The sequence below is a fragment of the Salmo salar genome, chromosome ssa19 (genome assembly GCF_905237065.1).
Source record: "Salmo salar chromosome ssa19, Ssal_v3.1, whole genome shotgun sequence".
NCBI classification, from domain to species: Eukaryota; Metazoa; Chordata; class Actinopteri; order Salmoniformes; family Salmonidae; genus Salmo; species Salmo salar.
In genome coordinates, this window is record NC_059460.1 from 36,540,577 (window position 1) to 36,552,860 (window position 12,284).

At 42.7% G+C, this 12,284-nt stretch overlaps 2 protein-coding genes across 7 annotated transcripts in view; one reads left to right on the forward strand and one right to left on the reverse strand.

The window, feature by feature from the left end:
* The window catches only part of LOC106593463 (striatin), a 98,362-nt gene extending 90,883 nt beyond the window's left edge, over positions 1-7,479 (forward strand). For both annotated transcript variants that reach the window (XM_045702265.1, XM_045702266.1), the window contains exons 13-17: positions 2,475-2,639; positions 2,930-3,070; positions 3,349-3,450; positions 5,131-5,217; positions 5,591-7,479. In XM_045702265.1, the coding sequence (XP_045558221.1) occupies positions 2,475-2,639; positions 2,930-3,070; positions 3,349-3,450; positions 5,131-5,217; positions 5,591-5,760 (665 nt within the window). In that variant the 3' untranslated portion in view covers positions 5,761-7,479. The remainder of the gene's footprint in view (positions 1-2,474; positions 2,640-2,929; positions 3,071-3,348; positions 3,451-5,130; positions 5,218-5,590) is intronic.
* Positions 7,480-8,168: 689 nt separating this feature from the next.
* Positions 8,169-12,284, reverse strand: part of vit (vitrin) — a 177,536-nt gene continuing 173,420 nt past the window's right edge. For all 5 annotated transcript variants that reach the window (XM_045702271.1, XM_045702270.1, XM_045702268.1 and 2 more), the window contains one exon: positions 8,169-10,811. In XM_045702271.1, coding sequence (XP_045558227.1) covers positions 10,633-10,811 — 179 coding nt within the window. In that variant the 3' untranslated portion in view covers positions 8,169-10,632. The remainder of the gene's footprint in view (positions 10,812-12,284) is intronic.

Here is a 12,284-nt window from a genome sequence, read left to right on the forward strand (position 1 = left end):
GTCTCTCTCTCTCTCCTCTGGGCTCCCTGTCTCTCTCTCTCTCTCTGTCTCTCTGGGCTCCTGTCTCTCTCCTCTCCCTGTCTCTCTCTAATATATGGAATACTATATATATATATAGATTACCGCTCGAATATATACGGAGCCGCAATATATATATACCAAAAATATATATACGAAATATATATATAAAAATATATACTTGAACCATATTATGCAATATATAATATATTACAAACCGCAATATATATATATATACTAGATACGCAATATACTCGGAGCCACTATATATATAATTAACAGCAATATATACTATACTATATATATATGACACCATATATATATATAAATCGAATATATATATATATAGATACAGTAGACCATATATATATATATATATAATAGTTATATATATATATATATATACGATATATATATATAGATATATATATAGACCATATATATATATATATATATATATACGCGAATAGATATATATATATATATATATCCATGATATATCCTGATATATATATATATTATATAAGACCGCAATATATATAGATATCTGAATAAATATCTTGAGACCGCAATGCCAGACCGCAATATACTTGAACCGCGATATGCTGTATAACCGCAATATATATAGGCTCCTGTATATCTGGAACCTATCTGGGCACCGATATATGACGAATATATCATAAATATATAAATATATATGAAATATATATAATACATAATAATCACTTGACCGCGATATATATATATATATATATATAAACAAATATATAATATATATATATATATATACGTGAATACCGTATATATATATATACTTAATATATATATCGACAGGGCAATAAAATCTCTACGGGCATATATCATATATATATATATGCTCTCTCTGGGCTCTCTCTCTCTCTCTCTCTCTCTCTCTGGGCTCCCTGTCTCTCTCTCTCTCTCCGCGTCTCTCTCTCTCTCTGGGCTCCCTGTCTCTCTCTCTCTCTCTGGGCTCCCTGTCTCTCTCTCTCTCTCTGGGCTCTCTCTCTCTCTCTCTCTCTCTCTCTCTCTCTCTCTCTCTGTCTCTCTCTGGGCTCCCTGTCTCTCTCTCTCTCTCTCTCTCTGGGCTCCCTGTCTCTCTCTCTCTCTCTCTCTGGGCTCCCTGTCTCTCTCTCTCTCTCTCTCTCTCTCTCTTCTCTCTCTCTCTCTCTCTCTCTCTCTCTCTCTGGGCTCCCTGTCTCTCTCTCTCTCTCTCTCTCTCGCGCTCTCTGGGCTCCCTGTCTCTCTCCTGTCTCTCTGTCTCTCTGGGCTCCCTGTCTCTCTCTCTCTCTCTCTCTCTCTCTGGCTCTCTGTCTCTCTCTCTCTCTCTCTCTCTCTCTCTGGGCTCCCTGTCTCTCTCTCTCTCTCTCTGTCTCTGTCTCTCTCTCTCTCTCTGGGCTCCCTCTCTCTCTCTCTCTCTCTCTCTCTCTCTGGGCTCCCTGTCTCTCTCTCTTTCTCTGGCTCTCTCTCTCTCTCTCTCTGTCTCTCTCTCTCTCTCTCTCTCTCTCTCTCTCTCTCTCTCTCTGGGCTCCCTGTCTCTCTCTCTCTCTCTCTCTCTCTGGGCTCCCTGTCTCTCTCTCTCTCTCTCTCTGGGCTCCCTGTCTCTCTCTCTCTCTCTCTCTCTGGGCTCCCTGTCTCTCTCTCTCTCTCTCTGGGCTCCCTGTCTCTCTCTCTCTCTGTCTCTCTGGGCTCCCTGTCTCTCTGGGCTCCCTGTCTCTCTGGGCTCCCTGTCTCTCTGGGCTCCCTGTCTCTCTGGGCTCCTGTCTCTCTGGGCTCCCTGTCTCTCTCGCTCTCTCTCTCTCTGCTCTCGCTCTGCTCTCTCTCTCTCTCTCTCTGGGCTCCCTGTCTCTCTCTCGCGCTCTCTGGGCTCCCTGTCTCTCTCTCGCGCTCTCTGGGCTCCCTGTCTCTCTGGGCTCCCTGTCTCTCGCTCTCTGTCTCTCGCTCTCTGGGCTCCCTGTCTCTGGCGGTTTCTCTGTCTCCTATTCTTCCTCCCTTTTGTAAGAATGTTTTAAGACACCACGCAGAGGACTAGAGGTCAATAGGGAATTAATGATCAATGGAAATGTTTGTTTTTCAGTTCAACAGCTTTAAAAAAAAAATCTCTGTAGGGGATTCAGTCCTGGACTCATAGCAAGTTTTCATTGGTTCAAATGGTCTACACATTGAGCCTGAAACAGGATACTTGTTATTTGGCCATTGGCCCAATTTTACTGCAAGGTATTCTAATTGGTCAGGCGCAGGCTAGGTTGTTCTGTGGAGAAACACTGAGGACAGGGAAGAATGATCATCCACTTCTCAGCATAGCATCTTTGATTCGTTCTCTTTAAATAAAACCAATTTTTCTCCCCCTGATTTGCTTTGGTGTTCTGTGTTATTGAAGAGTAACATCAACTGCTAACACTTTTGTCTATGTCTCTCTCCCACAACATATGTTATAGAGCCTACTGTCCTGCGTGGGGCGCTGTGTGGTCATACTGACTTGGTGTGGGGTCTGGTGTACAGTGGTGTTCATCAGAGACTCCTGTCTTGCTCTGGAGACGGCACTGTCAGGCTGTGGGACGCCTCCAATACCAAGCCTGCCCTGGCCACCTTCCAAAATAAAGGTACACACGCAGACAGACTCTGGGACACCTCCAACACCAACCCAACCCTGGCACACAGTGATTTTTTTTCTCCTGTTAATTTGCTATTATCATGGTCTTGCACTTCATGAATTGTGTTTGTATGTTCATGATATAAGAATTCTGTGGTGAAATCAACTGATATGGTTGAGGGACTTTTTAACAGAATAGTGAGTCAATGTGATGAGTAAGAGGATGCATTGACCGGTAGGAACAGTGATGTTTTAAACCCCAGAGAATGTCATGGGTTTTTGTCTTGCTTCCTGCTTCAGAATTTGGAGTGCCGTCCTCAGTGGACCTGGTCTGCAGTGACCCCGCCCACATGGTGACATCTTTCACCAGCGGTCAGATTGGCCTCTTCAACATGGAGACACAGCAACTGGTGCTCAGCCTGGAGTCTGCTGCAGAGACTGGTAGGTCTGGAGGGAGGGAGGTGGGGAGGGAAGGGATGGAGGGAGGGATGGTCAGATTGGCCTGTTCAACATGGAGACACAGCAACTGGTGCTCAACCTGGAGTCTGCTGCAGAGACGGGTAGGTCTGGAGGGAGGTGGGGCGGGAGGGAGGTGGGGCGGGAGGGAGGGAGGAGGTGGTGGGGAGGGAGGAGGTGGTGGGGCAGGAGGGAGGAGGTGGGGCGGGAGGGATGGTCAGATTTGGCCTGTTCAACAAGGAATCAATCTCTCCTCTATCCAGGTACCCCCTGTCAGATCAACAAAGTGCTGAGTCACCCCACCCTCCCCATCACCATCACCGCTGAAGAGGACAGACACATCAAGTTCTTCGACAACAACACAGGTTACACAACAATTTTGCTGGTCTACATACAAACGTGTCCTCTACACAAAACTAAATAGGATCTTTGTGGTCCTCCATCAGTCCCTACTCTGGCAGTCGTCCCGTTTTTACACCTCTTGATCCAGTTTGGTTTAACCTCTATGGGCTAGGTGGGACGCAAGCGTCCCACCCGTGGTGCACTCCATCAACAGCAGGTGCATTTCAAGAGCGGCAAATTTGAATCCATATAAATGTCAAAATTCAAATTTTTCAAACATACAACTATTTTACACCCTTTGAAAGATAAACATCTCCTTAATCTAACCACGTTTTACGATTTCAAAAAGGTTTTACGGCGAAAGCATAAATTTAGAGTATGTTAGGACAGTACATTTACAAGAGTTGTGTGTAATGTTTTGTCAATTCAAAGACAGGGTCACCAAAACCATAAAACCAGCTAAAATGATGCACTAACCTTTTACAATCTCCATCAGATGACACTCCTAGGACATTATGTTAGACAATGCATGCATTTTTAGTTCTATCAAGTTCATATTTATATCCAAAAACAGCGTTTTACTATGGCATTGATGTTGAGGAAATCGTTTCCCTCCAATAACCGGCAGTCAAGTCAGCAACACAAATTAAATAATTAAAATTAGAAAACATTGGTAAAATATTATATTGTCATTTAAAGAATTATAGATTTACATCTCTTGAACGCAATCAACTTGCCAGATTTAAAAATAACCTTACTGGGAAATCACACTTTGCAATAATCTGAGCACTGCGCCCAGAAAAATATGCGTTGCGATACAGACAAGCCGTCATGTTGGGGAGATCTAAAATCGAAAATACTATGTAAATAATCCATTACCTTTGATTCTCTTCATCAGATGTCACTTCCAGGTATCACAGGTCCATAACGAATGTAGTTTTGTTCAAAAAAGCTCATCATTTATGTCCAAAAATCTCCGTCTTGTTAGCACATGATCTAAGCCCGCCGGACTTCACTTCATGAACGAGGGGAAAAAATATATTTCCGTTCGTTCAAACATGTCAAACGTTGTATAGCATAAATCATTAGGGCCTTTTTAACCAGAACATGAATAATATTCAAGGTGGACCGAATGCATTCTCTTTTATAACGTATTGGAACGAGGGTACCCAACATGAACTCGCGCGCCAGGTGTCTAATGGGCCATCATCGTTCCATGGCTCTTGTTCGGTCAGATCTCCCTCCAGAAGACTCAAAACACTTTGTAAAGGCTGGTGACATCTAGTAGAAGCAATAGGAAGTGCCAAAATATTCCTCAGCCCCTGTGTTTTTCAATGGCATAGGTTTAAAGGTAATACAACACATCAGGTATCCACTTCCTGTCAGAAAATGTCTCAGGCTTTTGCCTGCCAAATGAGTTCTGTTATACTCACAGACACCATTCAAACAGTTTTAGAAACTTTAGAGTGTTTTCTATCCATATATAATAAGTATATGCATATTCTAGTTACTGGGTAGGATTAGTAACCAGATTAAATCGGGTACATTTTTTTATCCAGCCGTTCAAATACTGCCCCCTAGCCCTAACAGGTTAACACAGCAGTTTGTTTTTAAAAGTAGAGTGAGTACACTTAAACTGATGCATTCACAGAAAGCAGAAACGTATATAAAATTAACAAATGTTGTCAATTTGAACTCTTCAGGAAAGCTGATCCACTCAATGGTGGCCCACCTGGATGCTGTTACCAGTCTAGCTGTCGACCCCAACGGGCTCTATCTGATGTCTGGCAGTAAGTAGCTAACAACTCTCAATAACAACGATTTCTAACATTCTTAGCTAGATATATATATTCATTCTGCATGCAATGGTTGGAGAGTCCCATTTGAGGATATGACAGACCTTAATAAAACAGGAGAGGGCCTAGAACTGAGACCTGGGGGACACCAGAGCTTTATACTTTAAAGAACAGGAGAGGACCTAGAGCTGAGCCCTGGGGGACACCAGAGCTTTATACTTTATTAAACCGGAGAGGGCTTAGAACTTTATGTAAACTGCCTTGTCGCCCAACTACTGTTCACCTTACTCTCTCCTCCCTCAGGTCGACTGTTCTATTCGTCTGCTCTCTCTTTCCCCTCCCTAATCCCTCTCCTCTCCTCCCTCAGGTCATGACTGTTCTATTCGTCTGTGGAACCTGGAGACTAAGACATGTATCCAGGAGTTTACAGCTCACAGGAAGAAGAATGATGAGTCTATCCATGACGTGGCCTTCCACCCCTCTAAGGCCTACATCGCCTCTGCCGGGGCCGACGCTCTTGCCAAGGTGTTCGTATGACGAGGACCAATCAGCCCACCGACACAGCCTCCCAGCACCAGGGATCAATAGAGTCACAGGAGGGGCGGGACCTTAAGAAACGGGCGTGTGAGGTTCCACGCAGACTTCCCCTCACACACATCACCTCTCACACTACTGGTTCCCTGTTTTGACTGGTGGATGATGCAGCCAATAGCCACTTCCAAGCCCCAGACTAGGCCCGCCTCCAGAGGGATAAGGCCAGGGCTGTGGTTGGCTCAGAGGTCTGTTAGGGGGAACTGCGATTGGGCACAAGGCTTCCTCATCCCTGTGCAATCCAGGCAGGCTCCTGGGTATGACCGGCCACAGAGACCCTCTTTCTCAAATCTGGGGCCAATGAACACCAACACAGACTGATACTATGTTCTTCAGACTAATCTTATGGTCTGTCTTCCCTTCACAGCTTGCGAGGGCGTTGAAGACAGACAGACAGGTGTTTTATAGTGTAGACTCACTTGAGAGGTGGATCACCATGCCCTAACCCTCTCCCCATGTCGTCATGCCCATTAACCAGAGCCCCAAGCCCCCCTATTTCCCCAATCTCTAGGCCCAGACTTCTCCCCTCAGACCAGGGTAGACTGTCTGCTCCCTGGTCCCTCCTCTCCTTCTCCTCCAAGTCAGTTTCAGTGTTGTGTTGTGATGGAGAAGCTGGCTGGCTGGCTGGCTGGCTGGCTGTCTGTCATGGATGGAAGCATCTCGCTTTTCCTCTCTGCTTCCAAGGCTGACTCTGTCTCCCCAGTCTCTGCCCACCCGCCAGCCAGCCAGTTTCTCTCTCTGCTTTCCCTTTTAAAAATACTTATTGAAAAATGTGCCTTTGCTTTAAAAAAAGGTCTTGAAACAAAAGTTATTTTACAGAGCATCTGTTTTTGCCGGGGAGGGGGAGACAGAGTTGATAGGGAAAGGTTGTCACGATGGTGTCCATTTTAACAAAAATATTGGATGTAGAATTACAAATACTTATAATAAACAAAATATATATTAAGTCTTAAAACTGACTGTGCTGAAGTGAGTTTGAGTGCTCATTTTGTTTTATAAAAAGCATGGGTGGAAATAAGCCTTGTCCCAGATCTGTTTGTTCTGTCTTGCCGTTGACCATATAGGAGTTGAAAAGACTACGCTAACAGGTCTGGGATCAGGGTATAAGGGAATCAGCCAAACTGGCAGAGCTAAACAGACGATCAAGTTAATATTTCCTATTTGTTAGAAGAATTCCTTGTTATAACTGTACAACTGCAACAACAACAAAACAGTTAAATTACAAATACATGTTTCCAAAGTAAACCATCTGGTTCTACAATAGGTTTTAAGTATGTAGTAACAGATGTTGGTCCATCTTTACAATACCAGCCACTGAGTTTGGCCTGCTCAGTGGCCACTATGTGTGAAACGTCTCAGAAGTAGGGTAGCATCCCAAATGGCACCCTATTCCCTATATAGTGCACTCATTTTATGGTCCTGGTCAAAAGTAGTGCACTATATAGGGTGCCATTTGAGATGCTATCCCCGAGAGCTGTATTTACAGTATACGCTGTAGTACAGTACAATATGTTATATTCATACAAAAAGCAACACATTTTTTGTTCCACAAATCCATTAAAATATCCATGTAACTTACAAGTTCAAATGAGCTATTTTCTCAGACTGTAACAGTCACTGGTTTGTATATGAAAGTCTGTTCTCATTAAAAACGGCTGTAAAATATTTTGTTTCTGTCCATGATTTTGAGCGAGGGAGAGATTTTTACAACCTGTGAATTGAGAGAGCCCAGAGGAGGATGTTTTGATTCTGTCTGATTTTACAGAACGTGTTCGTTGTAGAGAAATTAATTATTTTTCTTCCTGCAGTATTGTCTCCTCTAGTTCCTGTAACTTTCCCCAAAATCCCGGTTGTTTTGGAGTTCCTGTTTTGGAGGATGTCCTTATTCCCTCCCGAGTGGTGCAGCATCTGTGCTTGAGACGTCACTACAGACACCCTGGTTCAGAATCCAGGCTGTATCACAACCCGGCCGTGAATGGCAGTCCCATAGGGCGGCGCACAATTTGGCCCAGTGTCGTCCGGGTTTGGCCCGGTGTCAGCCGTCATTGTAAATAAGAATTTGTTCTTAACTGACTTTCTTAGTTAAATTAAACATTTTTTTTAAATGATTTCCAGAATCTTCCAACTGGGAATACTTGAGAATTTTGCAGTCTTTTCTCTTAGTGGTGTGTGTAATGTTGTTTGGTATAGAACAGGAACGATGGTATAGAGACAGCTGTCCAGTCCATGCCAAAACTATGATACAGTACTAGAATCTAATATAGCTGCACACAAATGTATATAGATTTAAAGTTTTTGTATACGACTACTCTAACATCTACCTCTTCTGTCACTGAAGAACAAACACAACAATATATATTTTATTATAATTTTATTAAAAATCGCATTAAAATATTGATCAAATATGTATTTGAAAATGATAAGCAAAAGGCTTTTTTAATATGCATATGTACAAACAGGATAAAAAAATAAAAACAGGGAGAGTATATAAATACTCTGAACAAACCAATATCAGCCATGTGAACAAGAAGGAAGCACATTATATTGGAAGAATAGAGGGAGGAGAAGGACTGGGTTGTGTTCATTAGTCACCCAATGGATGAAAATGGACTGAAACAGGGAGGGACTACTTGAATCCGTCCAATAAGAAACTAATTTTCATTTTTCCCTTGTTAAATGTCTTTTTGCTACGATGTGTGATAATGAATACGACCCTGGTTTAGTTTGAGGAACACTAAGGTTAAAAGTATTAAAGTTTGATCTATTTATAGGTACAGTATCAGAGCTGGCGGAAAACTACAGCTCCCTCTTGAAGCGATTCTTTAATTTGACCATGTGTTACTTTGACCATGGGTTACTTTGACCATGGGTTAATTTGACCATGTGTTAATTTGACCATGTGTTAATTTGCCATAAATAAAGAGTGAACTGTTCATTTGTTTTGATTAAAAGACAGTTGTTCGGAGTCAGAGTTACCAAGTAAGACATGTTTTCTAATTGGAAATGCGAAAAGCTGCTAAAGATGTTACCTTCAGGTTTAAACCTGTGCTTGTTAGCCACTAACATGCTAAGTCAGAAGTATGGGTCCTTCAGGTTTAAACCTGTGCTTGTTAGCCATTAACATGCTAAGTCAGAAGTATGGCCCCTTCATGTTTATACCCGCGCTTGTTAGCCGCTAACATGCTAAGTCAGAAGTATGGCCCCTTCAGTTTAAAAAAAAAGTGTTATGGCTTTCACACACAGTTATGTCAGCATGCATCAATAACATCCATTCAGACTCTGACTACAAAAGCCAACAAAAGAACAACCAACATGAATTGTCAATCTTGGCACAACACTGTTTTTTTGGAAAAAAAACTTGCACAATGTTCTTAAGATCAAATCTCTCCTCTATGAAAGACCACACAGTATAAAAACACATGGTTAAATTCTTATGAGAAGACCATGATATGGCGGTATTCCCATAATGTGGTCTGATGCCATCGGTCTTCTTCATAGATAATTGCAGTCTTATTCCTTTTCCAATCTCCCCTACTGTAAAGCACCATATTGTATTTCTGCACTGTGTTATTAGGCCATAAGAGGAAGTGCTAAGCACCATGTCCCCATAAGGCTATGTTTCTCTATAAACACCATGTTCCATAAGGCTATGTTTCTCTATAAGCACCATGTCCCCATAAGGCTATGTTTCTCTATAAACACCATGTCCCATAAGGCTATGTTTCTCTATAAGCACCATGTCCCCATAAGGCTATGTTTCTCTGTAAGCACCATGTCCCATAAGGCTATGTTTCTCTATAAGCACCATGTCCCCATAAGGCTATGTTTCTCTGTAAGCACCATGTCCCATAAGGCTATGTTTCTCTATAAGCACCATGTCCCATAAGGCTATGTTTCTCTATAAGCACCATGTCCCATAAGGCTATGTTTCTCTGTAAGCACCATGTCCCATAAGGCCATGTTTCTCTGTAAGCACCAGATTGTGTGGTGTGTTAAGCCAGAAGTAGTAGTCTAGGCATGCTTTATGGTTTTTCCTGTTAGCATGAGGGTTGGGCTCAATTCAAATTTAAGTCAGCCGATTCAGGAAGTGATTTGAATTTAACATAAAAAATAAAAACATTTTAAAAGTTAAACTTTACCAATTAATAGTTGATCCTTTTTCAGTTCATTAAGAAGTTGAAAATAAAATCACTTAAAAAAAAAAATTATTACATTGGAATTTCAGTTTACTTCCTGAATTGACGGCTTTAGATTTGAATTGACCTCAACCCTGGTAAGTACCACGTCCAGGTAGTTTTACTTTTTGATCAGTTATGTTACATGATTAGGAGTGAGAACAACCCCCCCCCCCTGACTGTTACTACAACAACAACAGTTGAGATCACATGGCCAAATTTAATCGTTGTGATCCAATTTTATTAATGTTCGTATACCCACTGCCTTCTGCTTCAAACCAATAACCTCCCATGGGAATTAAACTATTGCCAATTTAGCACCAACTATTACAACATATTTTTCATTTGGTAACTTCCCGGTAATACATTTTGTAGAGACCCTGTCCTGTCTCCATGATAGTGCAGGACTATATGGACCTTCTAATTAGCTTATGGGGATCCTAATAAAATATCTAACCCCCTCCCTACAGCCCCTAAGCCCCTGTTTCAAAACTTTACAAATGTATCCTTCCTTCCTTGTTTCATTTATGTAAGCACAGATTTATAAGTATAGGTGTACGTAAGCAAGGTGGGCCTATGGCCCTAGGGGCCCTGTTCAAAAGTAGTGCACTATATAGGGAATAAGGTGCCCTCCCTGCTCAGCTCAGTTGCGTGGCTGTGAGTTGAACTCCTGACAGATGTTGTTGACCACCTTGGGGACGAATTTGTAGAGGCTGTCAAACTCATCTACGAAGTAGGAGTGCTCCTTGTCGGGGTCGGTGGCGATGTATTCCAGCTCGTCCTGCGCTGCCCAGGCAATGCCGATGGAGTACGCTATCACACCTGGAGAGAGAGAAGAGAGACGGGTCGTTAGAGACTGGACTAGACTATAACAACTAGGTTAGATTAGACCCGGAGTGGGCCACATCGGGATTTCCGAATTCGATGGAGGGCAGCACATTTTTTTTTAACCGATTTGTTCGTAAAGATTTTGCCAGCCAGAAAAAGCCAGTTATTTGAAAAAAATATATACAGTGCATTCAGAAAGTATTCAGACCCCTTGAATGTTTCCACATTTTGTTACAGCCTTATTCTAAAATTGATTAAATTGTATTTTCTTATCAATCTGCACACAATATACCATAATGACAAAGCAAATGTATTAAAAATCTAAAACTGAAATCACATTTACACAAGTATTGTTGAAGCACCTTTGGCAGCGATTACAGCCTTGAGTCTTCTTGGGTATGATGCTACAAGCTTGGCATACCTGTATTTGGGGAGTTTCTCCCATTCTTCTTTGCAGATCTTCTCAAACTCTGTCAGGTTTGATTGGTAGCGTTGCTGCACAGCTATTTTCAGGTCTCTCCAGAGATGTTCGATCGGCTTCAAGTCTGGGCTCTGGCTGGGCCAGGACATTCAGAGACTTGTCCTGAAGCCACTCCTGCGTTGTCTTGGCTGTGTGCTTAGGGTCGTTGTCCTGTTGGAAGGTGAACGTTCGCCCCAGTTGGAGGTCCTGAGGGCTCTGGAGCAGGTTTTCATCAAGGATCTCTCTGTACTTTTCTCTGTTCATCTTTCCCTCGATCCTAACTAGTCTCCCAGTCCCTGCAACTGAAAAACATCCCCACAACATGATGCTGCCACCACCATGCTTCACCGTAGGGATGGTGCCAGTTTTCCTCCTGATGTGATGCTTAGCATTCAGGCCAAAGAGTTCAATCTTGGCTTCATCAGACCAGAGAATCTTGTTTCTCATGGTCTGAGAGTCCTTTAGGTGCCTTTTAGCAAACTCATTTTACTGAGGAGTGGCTTCCATCTGGCCACTCTACCATAAAGGCTTGATTGGTGCTGCAGAGATAGTTGTCCTTCTAGAAGGTTCTCCCTTCTCCACAGATGAACTCTGTCTGAGAGACCATCGGGTTCTTGGTCACCTCCATGACCAGGGCTTTTCTCTTGTCTTGATGGTTCCAAACTTCTTCCATTTATTAAGAATGATGGAGGCCACTATATTCTTGGGGACCTTCAATGCTGCAGACATTTTTTGGTACCCTTCCCCAGATCTGTGCCTCAACACAATCCTGAGTTCAGAGTTCTACAGAGAATTCCTTTGACCTCATGGCTTGGCTTTTGCTCTGACATGTACTGTCAACTGTGGGACCTTATATAGACAGGTGTGTGCCTTTCCAAATCATGTCCAATCAATTGAATTTACCACAGGTGGACTCCAATCAAGTTGTAGAAACTTGAAGGATGATCAATGTTAACAGGATGCAATTTGAGCTCGACTTCGAGACTCATAGCAAAGGGTCTGAATAC